Genomic DNA, 21,907 nt, shown 5'->3' with positions numbered 1-21,907 from the left:
CTTTTCCCCCTTCTGCAATATAACAGAGCAGGTGGGGCAAAGAAATGGTGAATTTGGGGTTGATTTCCTGAACTAGAGGTGAAAGACTTCCATTTTAGGGTCATCTTCTCAATGGCAGTAACTGGGATACTATAAATATTAAACACATTTGTCAACTTGACCACCACTGGTCTTGACTGCAAAATGGTAACAGCAACACCCACTTCCCAAACTGTGCTACAAATACGGGACAGGGGTCTGTGCAGAAAAGTATTTCACAAATGCAGAGTACTATTTTTCACCTTCCTAGTCAAAGACATAGAACAGCTGCACAGTGAAAAAAAGGAAGAATTGGTTTAAGCTCAAATACATCAGCCAAGAAATGTCTCGCCAGGAAATCACCAAGGCATTTAGCCTGCTGCTGACAGCTCATCCAAGGCAGGGCAATATCCCAAGACTACACAAACTTCTTTGCTTGGAAAAAAAAAAAAAAAAAAAAAAATTTTGCAGTCTTAAGAACAAACTGGTGTTTTTGTGGTTTTTTTTTGTTTGTTTGGTTTTTTTTGTTTTGTTTTTTTTTTTACTTTGTGTAACTATATTTATGGACTTTTTAATATTTTTCTGTAAGAGTCATCATTTTGTGCATCAGCTGATGCACAAAACATCTTTTGATGGTTGTTTTTGTTATTTCTGCATCCTGTGTTAAAAAAAAAAAAAAAAAAAAAAATAAAAAAAAAAAAGTTTATGGGGTTAACTCCAAGTCTCCATCAGGCCTAAGAGGCACCCGCAGAGCTCTGCAAACACCCACCAGAACGCGTTCGCCCGCACCCCGTGTGTGTTGGGGGCTTTTAAAGGTCATCCCGCGGTTTACAGCGCTGCAGAGGATGGAAAGCCCAGCGAGAGCCAAGCACCGTCCCTGGCCGGGTGTCCGGCACCGCTCTCCCGGACGGGCCGGGCCGGCCCGCGGGGAGAGTGGGGAGCGATCCCCACTCGCGGCTCCCACCCTGCCACGGGCACCGACAAGACCTGCCGGGCGAGGCGGGTCCCGGCCCGCCCTGTCCCCTGCGCCAGCCTCGAAGGCAGCGAATGCTGCGGCAGCCAAACTCTCTCCGCGGCCCCGCCCCGTTGCGAAGGAAGCGGCGTCGCCGGTTGCTACGAGGCCGGGCCGGACGCGCAGAGCGGCCCGGCGCTGGCGGCGGTGCGGGCCCGGCGCTGACCCGGGCGCTGCATGGAGCTCGGCGGGAAGGCCGGCGGGGCGGCGCGGGGGCAGCTCCTCTCCGGGGCCCCGCAGGACCGCGCGGGAGGGCGGCGGAGCGTCCCTGTGTATCCTTCCCGAGGCGGTCCCCGACCGCCGGGGCGGGCGTTTCTCGGGCCGGCCGAGCCCTGCGAAGGGGGGCCGGGGCCGCGGGGCTGCGTGCGGCCCGTGTGGGGCGGCGGCGGGGCCGGGGCGGCGATGTCCCAGCCCTGCCCTGCCCCGCGGCCAGGGACCGCCTCAGGGGTGTCTTCAAATTAAAACTTGTACATTGCGGGTTTTAAACTGCCGTGGGAAAGTTGACTTCTCAAACAACTTCGGAGTTTTCTTGTTTTCCCTTTTCTAGGAGATTATGCCACTAGGAATAGTGTTTTCCATCCTAACTTGTGTGTTCTTGTTTTCTGAATTTTAGTAGTAAGAAGAAACTACTGACACAAAGTCTTAAGATCCGCCTGCACAGTGCTACTTAAATGATTACAGGCATGATACAGGGTCTGTGGAGAGCTTTTATTTACTGATGTTAATCAATCTCCGTGTAAACAACTAATCCTTTAGGGTGTGGGAGTGTGTGTGTGTGTGAGGGGTTGTTTACTATTTAACATTTTCCCTCTCATATCTGCATCCTTATGTTACGTGTTTAGATAACTACACAAAATGTCCTTCAAATGAACATAATACAGGTGGGATTTTTCGGCTGGTGGTATCATGAAAGATGAGTGCAAAGCTTCTCCTAAAATCCTTTTTAAAAGTAAAATGCAATTACATTTTTTTCAAGATGAGCAAAAAGTTAGTTATGACTGTAACAGACAGTTATGGGACCTACTCTATATAAGATAAATTACAGAGGCTATTATATCTTTTAATGAGCTGTTCCATCCAGTTTCTGTTGTCCTTAACACAGTCTTAGGGGTAGAGATTTAATATTTAATTTTGAACAGGATTTACAAGAAGAACGTCGGGCATTGAAAGAGGATCAAAAAATGCATCGGAGCAAGGCAATGAAATATTTGATGGAGACAAACAGAAGAAGAAGGCAAGTAACTAGGGTTCCTTTAATGGAGGGTTGTAAAAAAAAAAAGAGAAAACCAAACCAAAAAGTGTCAAAACCTTGAGACAGATCAATATATCTCCACTATTTTCATGTTCACTTTGATAAATAGCTCACTGCTTTGGCCTAGAGGAATCTAAGCTGAAAAGTTTCACCAATTCAGTTTCTTGCTATAGGACAAATAAAATAAAAAGAGCAATATTCTGATTTACTCGCTAATTTTTGGAAACTCACTGTAATCACTTCTCATATAAACTAAAGGTAAGTAGCACTTTCATCTTGTGGCTCTGATGTGGACGTGTAGTGTTCTGGGTTTTATTAGCTTCGATGGAGGATGGAAAGTGCACTCAGCTGCACAGCGTGGGCCAGCAGAAGGCAGCTGTTGCCTTCTGAAGTGTGTGTTTTTCTGCCTGCATGGCGTAACAGCTGCACAGCCTCCCCTTCATGCCGGGGCTTTGTGCTCCCACTTCCTAATAAACACAAAGCAACATTTTTCTTGTAAGGATTATACTTATAATAAACTTATTTTGTACTGACATTTTAAACAGAGCTTTGCATAGTCTGTCTTCTGCATACATGAGAGTGCAAAGCCATGAAATGTTCTGTGTCAAATGGATTAAGTAAATTATGCACTGAAATGTCTCAGTGAAGTGCTGTGAGTAGTTTAATGGGCATAGAGGTGTTTTCCTTCGCACTGAGGTGGTGCTCACACATACAGGGGGCTCAGCTGTGTGTACTGGAGAGGCAGATGAGTTCCTCCTTGCACGCCCCCAGCCTCAGACCAGCTTCCTCCACCCCTTGTTAACTCACTAATGCTCATGCCCCACAGTTCCCTTATCTGATGACTTCTCTTGTACAATATTTACTTATTGCATATGTTCATAACTCATAAAAGAGGTGATATATATTGTTTATATTGCCATTTTAGCCTGACAGTATGTGCTATCAATTTATGTTTTCTTAGAAAAATTGGAGAGGAGATACAACCACCTGTGAGTAATTAAAGACAGAGTATGGCCCACAACCTTTACAGATAATAAACCGAGTCTCAGTTGAAAAATTAAATACCTGATTTCTTTTTCTGAACAGAACCACTGTAATGCTACACATCTCAGATGAACACTGTTTATTGTATTACTGGTCTTGAAATATTATACTCTAATGTAAAAGCAAGTACCAGACAGCCTGCATATTTTTGACAGACTGGTGTAGTTAAAGTAATATTCATGGATACATAAATACATTTCCATATGTATTTCATTGTAGCCGTAAGAAACACAGTATAAATCCAAGTTACTCAGATGATCCACTTAAAAATTTAGGTATGGTATTCATAAAATGAAGACGTTTCAGTTTGTGATAATTGAGAATGGCATAATTATTAGCACAATAAGCAGTTCAAATAGAAGTCTGTGGTAACAAGTTTTCTCCTAATAACTGGAAAGGAGCGAGTTGTTTAATGTTAGAAAGGTAGTACGTGCGTACGATCAAGCTGTGACATATATAAGTAGAAATTAAGAGTCACTGCATATGTGCAGGAAAGTAATTTGAAAACAAAGTTCCTTGAATCTAAATATTTTTTCCTGGCAGTTATGCAGGTAGGAATTGATTGATCAACCCTCAGGTCATGTCTCAAGTCTATATGAGCCAAGTTCCATTAGCTTTCTTACACATGTTAAGGTGTTAGATGTGATGATGGTTTCTCAAGGGTAGCATGATGTTCTTAAGCTTCCCATTCTCATCCACCGGCACCCAAAATTCTCCTTGCCAAGGCTTACAAGCATGTATCAGGAGTTACTCTTGGCACTGCTAGTGTATGATTTCAGAAGAAAATTTGTATATTTTGCGTTTTTTAGAGGGAGGGTAGGAATGAGTGCACTGTGGAGTGTGACAGTCCATTTTCTACCTCTGACCTTTACATAGAATGGTTGAGGCTGGAAGGGGCCTCTTGATCTGGCTGAACACCTCCACTCAGGAACGGCCACCTAGAGCTGGTTGCCCAGGAATTGCTTAGAGCTGGTTGCCCAGGAATCGCTTTTGGGCTTCTCCAAGAATGGTGACTCCATAACCTCTCAGGGAAATCTGTGTCAGTGCTGTCATCCTTAAAAAAAAAAAAAAAAAAAAAAAAAAAAAAAAGTTTCCTGATATTCCAAAGGAAACTTCCATGTTTCAGTTTGGTCCTGTCAGTAGGCATCACTGAAGACATCCTGGCTCTCTCCTCTTTGCACCTTCCTTCCAGGTATTTACAGATATTAAGAAGATTCCTTTGAGCCTTCTCTTCTCCAGGCTGAACAGTCCCAGACCTTTCAGCCTTCCTAGAGAGATTCTCCAGTTCCTTCATCATCTCTGTGGCCCTTCAATGAACTGTCTCCAGTCTGTCCATGTCTGTCCTGTACTGAGGAGCCCAGAGCTGGGCACAGTCCTTTAGCTGTGGCCTGCCTAATGCTGAGCCGAGGGGAAGGATCACTTTCCTCTACATGCTGGATAGGTTTTGCCTAGTGCAGTTCAGGATGCCACTGACTTTCTTGGCAGCAAGGTTGGTCCTTTCTCTCAAGCTTCAAGTGCTACAGCATGACAGGAAATGGCCTCAATTTGCACCAGGGGAGGTTTTGATTGGATACTAGGAAAATTTTCTTCATGAAGATGGTTGTCAAGCATTGGAAAAGACTGCCCATTGGAGTGATTGCATGTGGTAGACTTCAAGATGTGGTTTGGTGGTGGACTTGGTCGTGCTGGGCTTGTTGTTGGAGTTGATGATCCTAGAGGTCTTTTCTAACCCAAATGATTCTATGTTTCTATGTTTAATGAAGATGTTAAAGAGGATTTGGCCCAGTACTGACTGCTAGGGTTCACCACTATGTACTGGCCTCCATGAGGACTTTGTGTCACTAATCAGCCCCTCTGGGCCTGACCATTCAGAACATTTACATTCTGCCTCAGTCTCTGCTCATTCAGCCTGTACAGCAGCATCTCGTTTATGATGATTATAGGGGTGACAGCTGCCTTAGTAAAGTCCAAATAGGCAATACCTACCACTCTCTTCTCACCTACAGGACTGTCATTTCTTTGCAGAATTTTATGAAGTTGATCAAGCCTAACCAAATTTTGTGTCAACCTTAAGTTTATACATTTTCTACTAAAAAAGGTAAAAGCAGTGAATTCCCTTTAGGATGAAGCACTAATGAAGATACAGAAGAGTTTCTGCTCTGTCTTTTTTTGATCTTGTGTTATTTAGGTTCATTCTCTTCATGTTACTTTGTGGAGGAAAACTGTTCTGTGGGTTTTTCTTTGTGGGTTTTTTTTTTTCAGAGGCCACCAGCAGGCCTCCTTTAAACAAGGTTGTACCAAAGGACTTTTTAAGCTAATGAGACCTGCATATACAAGGTTCTTGCAGACTGAAGTCTTCTGTTTTCAACCTTTTCTATATGTACTTGTAATAAAATTTTCCCTGAGAGTCTACTGTTGATTTGTTGTCAATACTTCTAAAATACTTCTAAAATGCAGCACCTTCAGCATTAAAAATACTCATCTTCTACAAGCTGTACACAGTTAGTTGGTTTAGTAGTAAAAGACAAAAGCATCACTTGCTCAGAAAGAGCAAGGATAGCTTTGGAAATAAAAGTCTCAGTAACTTAAATCTCAGATCTTTTACAATCCCCCTGATGTCATCTGTTTCTTTGCGTCTCTTGTACTGACCAAGCTCCTTAGTTTTGTGTTAACAACAGTACTTCAACACAGCGAAAAACCGTAGCCTACAGTTTTTACAAGTTGCCTGAGCGTCAAGAAAGCAATTTCTTTATTGTCTCACTGATACATGAAGTTGCAATTTCAAGATCAGATTAAGAATCAAGTATTCTCTAGGGCAGTAACTGGCAGATATTTTGTTTAAATAACAGTATTCTGGAAATAAGAGCTACTGACTAAGCACATACTTAATGCAAATGAATAGGATATCATATTTTATGTTTTTATAACACATTGCTTTCTAAATACCAGCTGTCAGTTTTGCTGGGGACTATAGACTTCGTGCTGTTACTGCTAGTGCAAAATGTGTTTCCCATTTTACTGTGATGTTACTGTCTGCAGGTAGCTGGTTCAGTCTGGAAATGCAGTTGTCTTTGTGGGTTTTAAAATAAACCTTACAGTCTGTTATCTTGGTTCAGCGTTTTGAATTACCTTGAAAAAGCTAATCCGTCTATTGAAACTGGGGAAGGAAATCCATATCCGTTTCCAATCTATTCCCAATGTATTGTTCTTTCCGTAGTACTTTGTTTTCAACATGTGCACAAGCTTTGTGCTCCACCTACTGGCTGATTAACATTGATTATTTAATAAAAGCTCTTTAAATGATTCACCAGTTTTGTTGATAGAGAATGAAAAGCAATCTGTGTCCAGAACTGCAAGAACAATGTCAGCACTTGGTAAACAGAGAGGGCAGAGTGTTAAGAATTTTGTATTTCTTTCTGCATCAGTATGAAACTGTGAAAAGTAGGTGATCATGTAACCCCTGTGATGTGGACTTGAAATGCAGTATTGCCATTTCTGATAATGGGCCACAGGATTGTGCTGAATTTGCAAGACCTTGGAACAGATGCTTGCCAAACTTGCTCTCTGAACTTTTCTTGACCTGACAGCAGCTTTGTTTTGCTTGGTTTAGCTGTAGCAGCAATTTCTCTAAAAGACCAGGTGTCTGTGGCTAATTTTGCCTTTGTTTATGTTTTTATTGTATGACCGTAGTTTTATACAGATAGCAGTAAGAAACAGTTATTCTATGAAGAGAATGAGATATTTATGACTCTAAAACCAAGAAGTAGTATAGAGAAATTCAGGCCTGGTATGGTAGCAGAGGCTTTGAAAACTGAAGGTGCAGGATGTTGGCATGGGGGAGTACAGGCAGGGAATGGTAAGAGATGTCACACAGGCTTGGCACTGGAGACCCCATGGCTATACTCACCAATAGTCAGCTTAAAGAAGTGCAGAACTAGATCTGACAGACCTGGCTTTGGAGGTAACAAAGAGAATACTATCTAATGTACGTAGAAGGCACCATGTATTGAATATTTGGAGGCACTGTGGAGCTACAGATTGATGATGATAGAGCAGAGGTGTGAAAGTGTATTAGCAAATACAAAAATTACTCCAAGTGGATCCTAAGATGAGGGAGAAGAAAGCATTTGCATGAAGATCCTGTTGGTCCTGCTGAAGGGACTCCAGATGCTGCCAGTTCACCTTAACACTCCAGCACAACCAGAATGGAACTACAAGCCTTGGGATGCAAAAGAGCAATGCAAGAATGAGCATCAGGAAAGGGGATAGAAACTCAATGTGTGAATAACAGTTCAAACTGGTATACCATTATTATTGAGCCTTTTTCTTATAGAAGGATTCTAACAGTACTGTTATTTTTCAGTAACAATTCTTGATTAATGAGAATGGGACTCTTAAGATTTGAATTATGCTAAGAAAAAAAGGTATGTTTGGGCTTTGCCTATGCACAAGACTTGGAATGTGACAACTGGTACATAGTGCAGGCAGCCCACCTGTGAATCTTTGGGGCATATTGCAGGACAGCCCTCTGTGAGCCCATACAGTATTGTGGGGGTTGGTCCTTCTGAAGCTCTCGCAGCAATTTCAGGCTCTTTTTGTATTCAGCATACGATAATCAAAGAAGATGAAGGAATATATTTAATATGTGTTCCTGGTCTTGGGAAGTGTCTTAGATTAAAAAAAAAAAGTTGATTTTTTGGCAATGTCCACAGATCTTTTTAATGGTATTAGATTGCGTCATGTTTGCCCACGAAGGGAATTTTGAGTGTGACACTGTATTCTAGCCTTTTCTGCATCCTACTGTAGTCATTGACCATACAAATATCTCCCTACCTCAATTTTAAAATTACTGTGCACTGGTTTGCAACATGATGTGGCAATGGAAGAATAATATCAACTCAGTAGCAAAATGTTCATTTCATAGCACTCCATACACACTGTATATATTCCTTTTTAATTAGCATTTTCATCCAATGCAGTAGTAAGCGTTTAGTCCACCTGGCAATGTACCATCTATCACTTCACTGTGAAGAGAATTTAATAAAATTAACCAGGAAATAGTTCTACCATCTAGTCATACTGGTTTTGACATAAATATGCCTTCCACATAATGTCTGTATATGTGAGACAGCTAAGTATTTTACGTTTTGTATTCCAAATTCTCCATAAATATTTTGGCAGCCATTTCAAAAATTGCTGCACCACTAGGTTGTTTATAGTAGACAAAAAAATTGGGTTAAAAAAACACCAGTCAGGAAATTCTTCTGCTAGCTATCCATCTTAAAGCCATATTCTTTTGCCAATGTTACATCTGTGATATGAACCTAAGCTGGTGACTTAAGGAGAGTGCATGAACAAACATTTGCTTTAACTGTTTTTCTGTAAGATGTAAATTTGCATTTAAAAAATTATTTATGTAATGAACCTGGGTGTTAAAATTTACATTCTGCAAGGTCAAGAAGTTAATAAGGCTTCACCAAGTAACTTTAATGTATTTTCCTACATTGAAGTAAGATACTTTTTTCTCCTTCTTGTCTTAATCCAAACTAAATATTGATCGTGATGAGCTGCATGATGAGCTGTACTGAAAAAGACCTCTTGCATCAGCATTTGGACTTTCTCATTCCCATGTATATGGAACAACAGTCCTTTTTTAATACTCATTATTAGGAATGTGGAAGAGTGTAGCTAAGCCATATTCAAAATCATCTGAAAAAAAAAATACTCTGTCAGAATTGACTTTTTTCCTTTTTGGAGTTATATGCTGAAATTACTCCAGCTGTAAAGTTGTAGAATTTCCCACATGTCTGAATTTAACAAGTACAGTTCGACTAAAGGGCTCGATCAACTTCTAGAGATATTAAAGGGCCTCAAGAAGATTGTGTTTGAAGTATTATGAGGATAAGCAAGTCTGTTTCCTCTCCTGTGAACTTCATTTAGTCAAGATAAAATTATATATTTCTGTATTAGATTTTATGGTGAGTAAAATTCAGGAATACTGAAAGTAGACAATGAGCTCTAGTTCTACTTTTTAGTTCTAACATGTTTTGACAGCTATGTATATATGAGTTTTCAAAACAGTGTAAGTTCTTTGTCTCTCTCTCTGCTACGCTTTGGCTTCCAAGTGGATTAAAGGGGATATTCCTGTATAAGTGTGTATTTGGGAATTAGTTGGCAGTTTTTCTATTTTTTTACTATTGTGCAATTACAGCCTTTAAGCTTTCTAAAATAAAAAGTACCCATTTCAATTTTTTTTTGTGTTTGTTTTCACAGGAGATCAGTCATCACTTTGAAGAGATACTAGAGAGGGTCAAGTTGATTATTTCAGTTTGAACTTTTTCCCTGAAAAGCAAAGGGAATAATAATTAAAATAGCTTGAGTTAAGGACGAGCTCTGTGAAGTAGCAGCTTTGCTCCATTAAGCAAGAAGAGCTACGAAGCAATTGCTAGTTAGAGTTATGGGAAGGTATCTTATTGTGATGAGAGAAACAAAGAACATTTGGCTAAACTTTCCACTGATGCTGGCAAGAGAGGGCCCCTACTTAGTGTACTAGTGACCTGTTAAATCACATTTCTAATACACAGATGGGAAGCTCCCAGCTGTTGTGATCTTTGCATGGCAGGCTTTGGAAGTTTCACGTGAAGACCATTACTTTTATAGTATTACTGCTTTTAGAATAGAATGTTTCCAGGGATGGGACATCTACAACCTCTCTGGGTAACCTGCTGCAGTGTTTCACCACCCTCACTGTAAAAAAAATTTTCCTTATATCTAGTCTGAATCTACCCTCTTTTAGTTTAAAATCATTAAATATTACTTGCCTACATAGGCATTGTGCCATTAAATATTCTGGGTATATTTCACCCAGGGAGCTAATTTGTGAGTAAAAGTTGGTGATTCTGTCAACAGGAGAAAAGATTCTACATAGCTTCATGAAGCTCATGCCTACTGAAGGAAACTTTTGTGATGATGGTTGTTTTTGACTAGAATCTGCTTTGCTTTCCAACCAGTGAGAGGACCCATTTGATGTATTTTTTAATAATAACAGATTCTGTCAGTTATAGTTTCGAGTTACTGTTTTATCCCATTTTGTGCTGCTAGACTGATTTGTCTTTCCGGAAGCTTCTTAACAACTACTACTTGATAGATAAAAGCTGTAGCTCCTTTGTGATATTTTGAAATAACAACTTTTTAAACTATTATTATTTCCCCAACAGCTTATGAAAAGCACACACAAAGCATTTGCAGTTAACCTTTCTACTGATCTGCTCACTATGATACTCTTATGTGGTACTGTAAAGGCTGTTGTAAAAGTCACATTGGTGACAAGAACTGGTCGAGTCTGCATGTTAATTCACATACAAAAAAGAATCAAATCCCTGGTTGAGTCTAAGAAGTTAAAATATGTTGGTTAAAATATGTTGTGACTCTTTTTTATCACTCACTGTCCTATTTATATTTAACAAACTCTAAAAATCCAGCTGTGCTCAAGTTAATAACATTTAATTTATGAACAAACAAGATTTTGTACTAAAATGGCAAGTTGGTAAGTAAGCTAGTAGTATTTCAGTAAATGTAATTGATAAACATAGGAATTATCTACTTTTGCTTCCTAAATACAGAGCCTTTGAAGAAAGACAGAAGGAAGAAGAAGCAAAAGAACAAAGATTTAGAGAACAAGTTCTGCAGCAGAGGAAAATCAAATTTCAGGAGGCAACTGCTAAGTTCCGACATGCTCATCAGTCCTTTTCTCAGCAGAGACAAACAGGTTTGTCAATTAACTGTTATTCACAGTGCAAGTGTTTTTGTATTCACAGAATCAGAGAATATTAAAGGTTGGAAGGGACCTCTGGAGGCCATTAGTCTTTTCTGTTAGTAAACAGAACAATTGACTTCACTCAAAGTAATTGAATTCACAAAAGCAAAACAACTGACAAGAAGCTCATATCTGATAGATATGAGAATTGAGTAGGGGAAATAAAAACAGGGTTTTTTTTCTAAAAACTGTATTGTGAGATATTTCACTATATTCCAGTCACAGTAAGTACATGAACTCCTTGAGGTATTGTGGCTTCCTGGGTTTTCCCCACTTTTTTGGCTGCAGTGTGCTTATTGGTTGCAGTACTGCGCTTTCACATCTGGGTGAGAGGTGTTACCAGGCCACTGACAGTTACTAGGATAGCGTAATGATCCCCTCTTTGAACCTTTGAATATAAAATATTGCAAAATGTGCATTTTGTTTGTCATTAAGTAAAGGCAGTCCTATTATATATTAATGTGGTACATAACTTCTTTTTTTTCTGAATTAGTCCACTTTCTAAGCTGTTCTCTTGCTGGGAAGCAATGATCACTTCAGCTCAGTTCCTGCTTTCTTGGAGTCGGTGCAGATTGGCAGGAGTTTGTAGCAGCGTTGGCCAAGTCTGATTTCCCGTCAACTTTCCAGTGTTCAAATGCTTAAGATATGGTCTATTACTTAGGTATTCTTTAACAGATTTACTCTCCCAACTGCAGTTGTGCCAGCTGTGAGGTAATGTCTCTGACTTCAAGATCAAATGTCAGATTAAAATAACAAAATAGAACAGTACTGGTTTAGGGCTTCTTCATAGCTCTACTGACAGCCCAGACTGTGTAGCAATAGAAGGAATCACAGTTTTTTCTCTTGGTTTTCCTTTATAGAAATTCTGCCTCTGCTACTCTCTATCCTACTTCTACTCACTTGAAAGTGGAAATACATTGTGGCTGTCTGGACTACTTCTTTCCCCACTGGTTCAATTATTAAGTTACAATTTGGCCTCTTTAAAATATCTGCAAGCCATAACTTTGGCTTAGTGCATGAGTGGAATAATCATGATGTAAAAACAAAGTTAGATTTATTTTTTTTTTAACCTCTGTATTTTAACCTCTGTATTCATTTTTATTAACCTTTGTATTTTTTCAACAGTGCAGTTTAAAAGCAAATAGCAAAACTGTTGAATACACGTGTGACTGTAAACACTCAAATAGACTAGGATTATGTTTCAGAGGAACCCAAGGTGCTCTTGCAAGTCTAATAATGCTAAACTACTGTGTTTATTGTAACTGTCCGGATTTAGGCTTCCAAACTTCAGCAACTTAACCAAACCATTTATGGTAAAATATTCCAATTTTAAAAAACTCTTTCCCCATTGTGTGTTTTTAGCTCTGATCCCTCCAGTCCAAACAAAAGCAGCTTTTCAGTTAGAAGAAGCTCTTGAACAAATTAAAGGATCAGTTTTAACACCAGGACTGTGCTTGCAAAACATAAACAAAATCAACTTCAGGTAAGCATTCCTGTTCACTCTCATGATCAAAGGAAGTAAATTTCTTACTGTGTTCAATAAACACCAGACAATTACCTTTAAGAAATTGTAAGGCATTTCTCTCGTGGCAAAGAGAGCACTTCTGTGAACTTTTCCAATGAAGCATTGTGCAATTTCGTTGACTTGTTTGTGTCCAGTTGGTAAGACAGCAGAGGAGATGACACAAACCTTTTCCCCTCAGTCAAATTCTGGGAATAGTCAAGACTAACTCAATCTCCAGTCAGTTATAGCCCAACTCAGATTGCCATGGTTATCAAACCATTTGGTGTTCTCAGAATTACTCTGTCTAGGTGATTTTTTATCCAGATTTTTCTCCTTTTGACATTCAAGGATATGCTGGTTTATATGTTCACCCAAGGATCTTCTTTCCAGCTATCATTTCTTTATGTTTATCATTCTCTATATGAATCAAGAGTGTCCTGGTAACAATTTGACCAGAAATTTCATTTTATATCACATAAAATTTTATTTGCATACTTTTCATACTACCCAAGCACTGTTTCTAAGATACCTTGACTTATAACAGAATGTTCCTTCATATATACTTTATTTATCTGCTGTATTACATACTAGTTCCTGTTTATCTCTTTCCTACCCTCTCATTTCTTTTAACATTTCAGCTCAGGGGGTTATTTTTGTTGCTGCTTCTTTTGTTATTCCTTTCTGCATTTCAGTTATTTTCTGCATTATGTAAATTGTGCAGATGTTCAGAACAGAGATAAATTCTGCCTGACAGGGGTCTTCCTACTTTTGGGCTTCAGTGTGTTCTTCAGTGTGACATTAATATTCAACTTGTTTACATATCTGTGCTCTGGTTATTATTTCAGGTGATAAACTGGTCAGTTGAGAAAATATTTTATAACTCATAGAGCTTAACACTCATGCTATTTTCTAGTCAACATTCATAGGAAGATTGCAGCAACAAAACCAAAGAAACAAACAAGAAATCTACCTGTTAAATCTAAGTTTCATTTACGGAAAAAAACGTAGATGTTTCTGAACCCTGTCTCAGGTTTCCTGATCATTTGTCTCATTTCACTCTTAGGCTTGATTAAGGATAGCATCTCACTGCCTTAATAATTTCTTTCCTTATTTTTCAACTTTTTTCAAGCTGTTTCTTGTGCAACACGTTGGTATCTCAGGACTTGTACAAACCACTTACCATTTCTTAGAGTGCTGTCACTTCATTTTTATTGGTATCATGTAAAAAATTCACTATCCTTTAATAATGATAGTGCGTTCTTTTTCTGGTTTTCATTTTCTTAACCTATTTTCCTAAGAAAATTATATTTATATATTCATATTCTTTTACAGTTTGTCTTGCCCAATTTGAGAGAAAGCTAAGAATCTTGAGGTTAATTATACTTCTGTAAGTTTGAAATTAGAAATTTCTCAAGGAAAAAAAATGAAAATATGTGACCCCAGTATCTGAAAAGTTTAAAAGTTGAGTCCACTATGACCTATTAGGAGGTCGCAAGACAGCTAGTACAGATGAAACATAAGAGCGTTTTGAGAAGGTTCGGAACAGTGAAGGTTCTTAAAAAGTCACCTGTTATAAGCTGTAAAGCTTTAAACATTTCTTATAATCCCTTCAACTGGAAATTTTGGGATGGGTAATAACTAACTCATATGAAGTGGTAGATACCTTTCTGTATTTCTGTTGCTTCTTACAATTTTATAAATGCTGAAGGCAAAAATCTTGTGTCATCTTGAGAATTTAGCCTTCCTCAGAAAGAGAATGCCTAGAATTAATTGACAGTCCCTTCTTAAAAGGAAGAAATGAATACTGTATTAAGTATGCAAGATAAATATAGCTTCAGACCCAAGTAAATATCTGTGAATTTCAAAAGATGCTAGGATTCATAATGTCTGTCTTTCTAAAGGTGTAAAAAAATAAATTAAGCAATGGAGACATATTAACTCCTCTTAGAGAAAGCAAAAGTCCTGAAACAACTAATAAACGTATTCCATGCTGCAGTAGAACAATTTTGCTTCTAGTAGGGTTTAGTTATTGAATGCTAAAGCAAAGATTTTTGAGAACTCATTAGCCAACAGACAGAGGGATGTTTGTACATTAGGTGTGTAAATGGCATGCTGCTCTTTTTACAAGATATATTTCCGTATTGGTGTTTAAAATTGCTGTGTTTGATGAAGTTGCGTCTTGGGATATAAACTTTAATATGACAAATCAAAAATGGTCTATAGAAAAGTTGGAATGTTGAAACTTTTGTAAATATAAATGGTCCAAGCATGTAGAAATTTTTATAAATATGAATGGTCTAAGCACTGAAATAAATATAAAGAAAGTTATGTGTGTCAAAAAAATGAACAAACCACATTTTTAGAGGCCAGGTGTCAGTCAGTTTGGTCTGCAATAACAAAAAAGTTTTGGGATAGGGAGGATATCTGCCTTTTGAAAGAAACCAGCATGCAGTTTTCTATGTTCAATAAATAAATATGTGAATTTGTTCTCCCTTTTTGCTGTCAGCCATCTCATCAGAAATAATGAATTCCATTTTACGCTCTCTTAGGTCACTGCAATTAAGCCAATGTTTTTTGTACTCTTGTATAAAATCTCCTGAAAAATATCAATAATCTTAAGGGTTTGAAAGTTTCCATTTTCTATTGCCCTAAAATTATAAGTGTTGTGATAAATACAAAATAAAAAAGGTCTTATTAGATTATTTACCTACTTGAAACAGATTCACTAAAAAGAAAAGGGATAATTTTAGGTGCAGGAAGAGAAGGCTTTTTTTTTAAGAAAAACTTTAAGCTGAAGAAATGGTAGAAATGAAGGAAAGATATTATTGAATTTCTGTACATATGTGAAGCGTATCTTCAGATAAGAGCTGGTCACAGGCCCCAACTACACTAGCTACTATAAAGATTTTTTTTTTTGTCAGCCAGGAAATACCAATTCTTTAACATAACACAATACTGACATTTCATATCATTGGTAAATTTAGGCTCTCTGGATACTAGAAAGCTTTCTTGTTCTTTGAAGGGAATACCTTACAACACCAATATAGCTGCACTCTGCATAAGCCAACTTTATGGAAAAGTAAAGCCTATTTTCTTGTTTGTTTTTTTCTTTTGTTAAAAATAAAAACCCTTCATGTTCCATTTCTGTAAATTACCAAACTGTTGACTGACACTCCATATTAATGCAGTCAGAGGTAGTCACCCAATAACCCAATCAGAAAATTTATAATATTATTTATAAATAAACAGAAGAGAACTTTTAAAATGGAAAGTGTCGGACACTTTCAGATAGTACTAACAGCATTTGTCAGGCTTTTCATAATTTATTGATGTTGTATACTTTTGGTAAGAAACATATTTAAAAATGTACAGTTGATGCATAGAAATAAGATAAGATAATAATTTGCTTGTTTGTATCAAGAACCACAGATGACCCTTCATCCTCATCAGCATGTAGAAGTGATTCTTTCCCTCAGAAGAATAATTCAGCAATGTTTGGCTGTGATGAAACAATACAGGAGAGCAGTAGAACAGACATGGATAGTCACCAACTTCTCTTCCAGAAAAATCTGAAAGAAATGCAACAGCTCCTTGAAAAACAGCATCTCAACAACTTGGAGGTAAGATGTTTTCATTTTAATGTTATTCATTGCAAGATGCTTTTAAGTGTGACAGAAATTTTCTTAAATGTGATAAAAATGAAAGTTCTGTTCAGCTGTCTTTATCAATTAGACAGCATGGGAGGGCACACTGTGCTATGCCTTATCCATGGATTATTTTTAGTAAAATTATGCATATTTTCCAGTAAGAAGTCAGAGATCTTTAAAAATACTTATAAGAATGTTTTCACAAATTCATCCAAGATACCTGTTATGTTGTCCTTTTTTTCCTGGTAAGATTTGTATGTCAGGCTTCTTGTATCTGGCATTGGTAGCCATTAGACAATCACCGGAGTCTTGTGATCTTGTGATTTGTCTCTAAACTTAAATTGATGACTTTCAGTGCACACCCAAGTTTCTGCTGTGCTGATTGTGACAGCACAACATGCAATAGCATTTCACATGATGGCATGTGAAATGTTGAGGGATTTTTTTTGTTTGGTTGTTTTTTTTTTCCCAGTGTGTGGTGATGTGTTAGAGATACTTTAAGTCTCTTGAGATCCTTTTTTATCATCTTTGGAATAGCTGCAGGTGTTCCAGTAATGAGGTTTTTCTGCCTAAACTAATTTTTAGACTGAAAATAAGTTTAAAAAGTCACCTTAGAAACAGTAAAAATCAAGAACTGAGCTTTAAGGTGATTTTTCGTTGTGCACCTTTAAGTGTGATTTTATGCCTCAGTGTTGTCTTTGATTTTGGAAATACTGTCTTCAACATTACATTTTCTGTAAAAAAGGAGGCCATACTTTGGGGCTCATTCTTTTATTTCTAGAATATCTACTGGTGTCCAGTCATGGTATCTGAAATGACCTGGACTCCATGAACCCATCCCTCTATTTTGGTCATGGCTGGAGGCATGGAATCATTGGTGGCCATAGGGCAAGGGCTTTTCCTTTTAATGCAAGTGTACTAGTGAAAGACTTTAGAGAGTTCAGATAGGGTTTGATATTGATGTCTCTAGGAGCCTTCATCTTTGCCTTTGTATCTTCTTTGTTCTGATAGTTATGCATTAAAATATTGAGCAGCTGATGGCTAACACAGAAAATCTCACTCAGCTGGAGTGAGGTTCAAAAAAGTTGAATGCAGAGAAAGTACAGTTGGTATTGGCAGTGTTCTTTCTTATTTCTAAGCATAAAAGAAGGAAGAAAAGTGAAAAAAATTATAGAAGAGAGCTGATAAAACTGAATTCTATATAACCACTTTACAAAAACACAAAAAAGTCTAAGTTTTTTTTTTAAAAATATCACATTTGCATTTCACTGGTAGAGAGTTTGCAAGTCCCTCCCTAAATGATGATGCTGAGTTTTACAGTTGCTGCATTAGAACATCTTAGAATTAGAAAACAAAACACATTCTCTTTGAGAAAAATATATAAAAAGATTATTCTAAATGTATTTTAAGACTTTTATATTGGAGTGTTTTATCAAACAGAATTATCACTTCCTAATTGAATTCTATGGAAAAACAGCTATGAGTCATGCATAATTTTTTGCTTTTAGTTTTTTCTAAATGTTATCGTCAATTTGGGACACTGCATATAATGTAGGAATTTGTGTTTACAAATTAATGTATTTTTGAAAACACCCATAAAAATTTTGCTTTTTTTCCAGAAGGTATTTTTCTGCAACCCCACTAGGGGTTGCTCAGCTTCTTTCCTCTGATGAATAGTTTCAAAATGTAAATATACTTCAGACATTTGGACTTGCTTTCTTGAAATTGCATGCTTTGGACTCTGATTTCAAAAATAGTCAAGAAAGCTATTGACCTTGTTCTAAGGCCTGAGTTTTGGAAGTTTAATACTTGGATTGTGCTGATGGCTGGTGTGCATGTGCATTGTGACATCCTGTATTGTGAAATAGTATTTATAATACTCTTACTAATAAAATTTATAATTTATAATGATTTAGAATACTCTTACTGAAATCAATAGACTTCAGTGGTCTTGATGCTACCTGTTGTCCAAAGTAATTTCTGGAATGAAAGTATTTCACTGTGCATATGCTTCGCAACCTTGCCATCCATTGAGATCCTTTGACCTCTTTTTGTTTCTGTTTTTACAGGCCCAACAGGATTATAAAGATTCCTAAAATTCTTTACTTTCCTACAGGGCAATAAAGTTCTATGTGAACCTTTACCACTAGATTTGTTGTGTTTCCTGCTTTACTTCTCTAAATATTTGTACAGATTCATTGGTAAGCCAAGGGTTTTAGTGGCTTCTACCATTTTCCAAAATTATTTTGTGTTAAGTATTGAGAGCAGTAGATTTTATTTTGTGCAATAGTTGCATCCAAGCCACTACACCAAGTTACTATTTCATGTTCATGAGTATGGTCCATTTTGAAGAATTTAATATTGCTAATTTCATTCACGAATAAAGGTTTTGTGTCTCTATCCTTTCCGGTTTTATTGCATGCATAAATAATATCTTTAAGGTGGAACTAGTAGCATGGTCTTTAGCTAAAGCTGCATTAGTCCCAAGGTGCTTAACATTTTCTTCGAACTGTTAACTCATTATGTTGAAATTTTCCATTTCTGGTACCTGCCTTGGACTGAATAATTTAGCAAATTCCCACTAAATGCCTCAAATGTGACAAGGAAGAGTACTGTTCAGGTGGTTTGGTTTTTTTTTCTCTTTTTCTTTTTGTCACCTCTTCAATTTCATGGCCACGCAACATTAATTTGGACAGCACAATATTTCTAGGCTCTACCAGAAAAATACATTATGCCTTAATTAAACTGGTAGCATTATATTTTATGTCTATAGTTTCATTTTTTAAACAAAATACTTGGAAGTAAGAGCTAATTCAAGACAAAATAGGTGTAGATTATCACATGGAGACTGTATTTTCCTCTTTCCTCCTTTATATGACCATAATTAGGTTACTCAAGTGGTATCTGTCAAATCCAAATTTAAATTCCTTTTAGACTGATTTGAAGCAGGATTTTTACCTTGGCTTGCTGTTTTTTTTCTGAGAATATTGTGCAGCCATTGAATACTCAGTTACCACTCTTTCTAAGGATATCATTCCCCTTGGAAGAAACTATTCAATATTTATTGCAATAGGAATGGAACACCAGTATAATTTCTCAGAATTTGCAACCCAAATTATATTGTGTCTAATACAGGAAAAATTTGTACCTTACTGTATTGTGTGTGTTTATACATGTTGCATGTAAAGTCACATAAGTGTCTGAGAAACAATGAAGAATATTTTCTAAGTGATGTTCCACTGAATGGTCTGGACATCACCTGCATTGCAGGAGTTCACTTGTAAGGCTGTTAGCTGTTGGTGTTACTGTGCTTTTGAGGTTCACAGTGTCCGTGAAATTGAGTTGTTTCAGGTAACTGATGGAAACACTGTAGTATGACTGGAATGAGTTAACCAAAAGTTCCTTCTGCAAGGGGTGTTGCCAGTCTAATTCTTCAGAGCCATAGGCAAGACCAGCATGGAAAAAAGGAGTGCTATGTATAGTCTCTTCCAAGCATCAAAAACTTTTAGAGTGCTCAAGGCCAGTTAGTGGGAAAACAGACTTGGACAAGGAGACTTAGGATAAATGGCATTGAAGCAGAAGTCGAACTTGATTTTGTAGAGACCATTCAACAACTTGAAATAGGTTTCTACAGTCACCTTAAATCTAGAAATGTTGGCCATTTTTTTACTTGTAAATGTGAGTGTTAACATTTTTATGTTGATCGTTTAAATTATATGACAGGCCTGAGTGATTTCCTTACTTTTTATCCTCTTGGCAAGAGGAGAGGTGTTCAGTTTTCATTGGCTTTCAACCAATATTGTGACTAACAGCTATCTTCCACATTATTTCAGTAATCCAAAATTCACATGTGCTATAAAGACAAATTGAAATCTATCTCCAGACTAAATTATTTTACCCAAATACTCCAACATGTTTTGATTGTGTATTCCTCAAGAGTAGGTTTTGAGGTTTTGGGGATGGTTTTTCATAAAATAACTTATTCTAAGCTTGTGCTGTATAAAATCACATGACAGTCTTCATACCTGACCGTCTGGAGTTCATTCAACAGTGTCTTTCCTCAGTTCAAAGCCCTTCTTGAATGGGTAATAATGTAGGATTGAAGCTGAAACAAATTTTCAGTACAAAAGAGCTTGTTTCAGAGTTAGACTTATACATGGATAAGGTTTTGCTTATGGATAAGTTCTGACTGTTATACATACAGCATAGCTCACAAACCACAGGAACAAGGAAATTGATACTGTCCCTTAATATATACCTGTTCCTTTTTTACAAGCATATAGTTTTTTTCATAATAATTGCCACACATATTAGCATGACTCCATTTTTGGGTTTACATTAATATACATGTGTGTTTGTATATATATATATATGTATAGCTATGCACTAAAGTATTTTTACCATACTTCATGTCTGGTTTTGGAGAGATTTGTTTTACTGCAACAGAGTAAGATGTTCATAAATGTAGCTGAAAGAAAGGAACAGAGTAAAAAATAGCAGTATTAAATCTTTAGTGTACTGCAGTTACAGTAAGATGTTTGCTTGCAGGAAGGGACTGGAAGATACAAAGTTTGTGCATATGGGTCTACCAGGATGCTGCATTATACTAACGTGGTATTATCAGTGGTAGTTTATACTGGTGTCTCAAGGGGTTGTTGGAAAATCTGTTGATTTCTCATGAAGATTAAAGTATCAATCTCCAATGTAAGTTTCCCTCTTTGAAGATGCCATAGCTATGTTTTAGGTTTTTTAAAAAGACAAGACTTGTATGAATTTTAAAGCAGCACAGAATTCAGCTATTTTTTTTTTGCATCCTAGTATTCTGTTTATATCTTAGTATTCTAATGGTGGCCTGGCTAACCAGGAGCCCAATCAATTATTTCATTATTTCCAATATTAATTATTATAAACCTGCAGCAGCACTTCTGTGGTATTTAGTAGCTCGAGCTTTGCTGGGCAGTTTATGCCCAATACTTGCATATCTCCATAAGGAAGTATGGTTCACCATAAATAAAGTACAAAATAAAGCATCAAACCAAATACCGAAAATTCAGAAGACAGGGATAAGCAGAGAGTAACTGGGACCTCTTTCAGAAGACTAGAAGTTCTTGTAATAAACAAGGAATTTCACTATTTCAAACAAATGGCAAGGTTTAAAACAATTAACCTTTAGAAACCTAAACAGTAGGCTGTTTAGGGGAAGGTAAATGCTGAAAGCTTGTACAAGTTCTTAAAAATCAAATCTGTAAAGTTCTTAGGAAGAATGTATGTCTTGAAACATATCTGATTGAAAAAAGTTGAATTTGTAAAAGAGGTAACATGTAAGTCACAGAATTTTTTTTCAAGATAAATGATTATTTTAATGAAGCATGCAGAGAATGTTGGAAATTACATGAAACTGCCTTATTAGGTAAATTTATTTCTAGAAAGATATAAATATACATATTAGAAAATGCTCTTAGATGTATTGTTTAGCCTCAGGTTGCCCTGTATGGAGTCAGCTTTGTACTCACTGATCCTTGTGGGTCCCTTTCAACTTTGGGATGTTCCATGATTCTAAAAGTATTTCTGTATCTGACCTTCAGGATTTCTTTACATAAATCCACCTTCTGCC

At 37.2% G+C, this 21,907-nt stretch overlaps 1 protein-coding gene across 1 annotated transcript in view; it reads left to right on the top strand.

Annotated features, from left to right (window-relative positions):
* The first annotated feature begins 361 nt into the window (after positions 1-361).
* Positions 362-21,907, top strand: part of CEP126 (centrosomal protein 126) — a 35,511-nt gene continuing 13,965 nt past the window's right edge. Inside the window, exons 1-6 of the mRNA XM_041487127.1 lie at positions 362-417; positions 834-1,404; positions 2,170-2,264; positions 10,949-11,094; positions 12,520-12,625; positions 16,068-16,266. Of these exons, the coding sequence (XP_041343061.1) occupies positions 362-417; positions 834-1,404; positions 2,170-2,264; positions 10,949-11,094; positions 12,520-12,625; positions 16,068-16,266 (1,173 nt within the window). The remainder of the gene's footprint in view (positions 418-833; positions 1,405-2,169; positions 2,265-10,948; positions 11,095-12,519; positions 12,626-16,067; positions 16,267-21,907) is intronic.

Source organism: Pyrgilauda ruficollis, unplaced genomic scaffold (genome assembly GCF_017590135.1).
Source record: "Pyrgilauda ruficollis isolate IOZ18807 unplaced genomic scaffold, ASM1759013v1 scaffold8, whole genome shotgun sequence".
NCBI classification, from domain to species: Eukaryota; Metazoa; Chordata; class Aves; order Passeriformes; family Passeridae; genus Pyrgilauda; species Pyrgilauda ruficollis.
The sequence above is the reverse complement of the archived record's forward strand: the minus strand, read 5'-3'. Positions and strand labels throughout refer to the sequence as shown.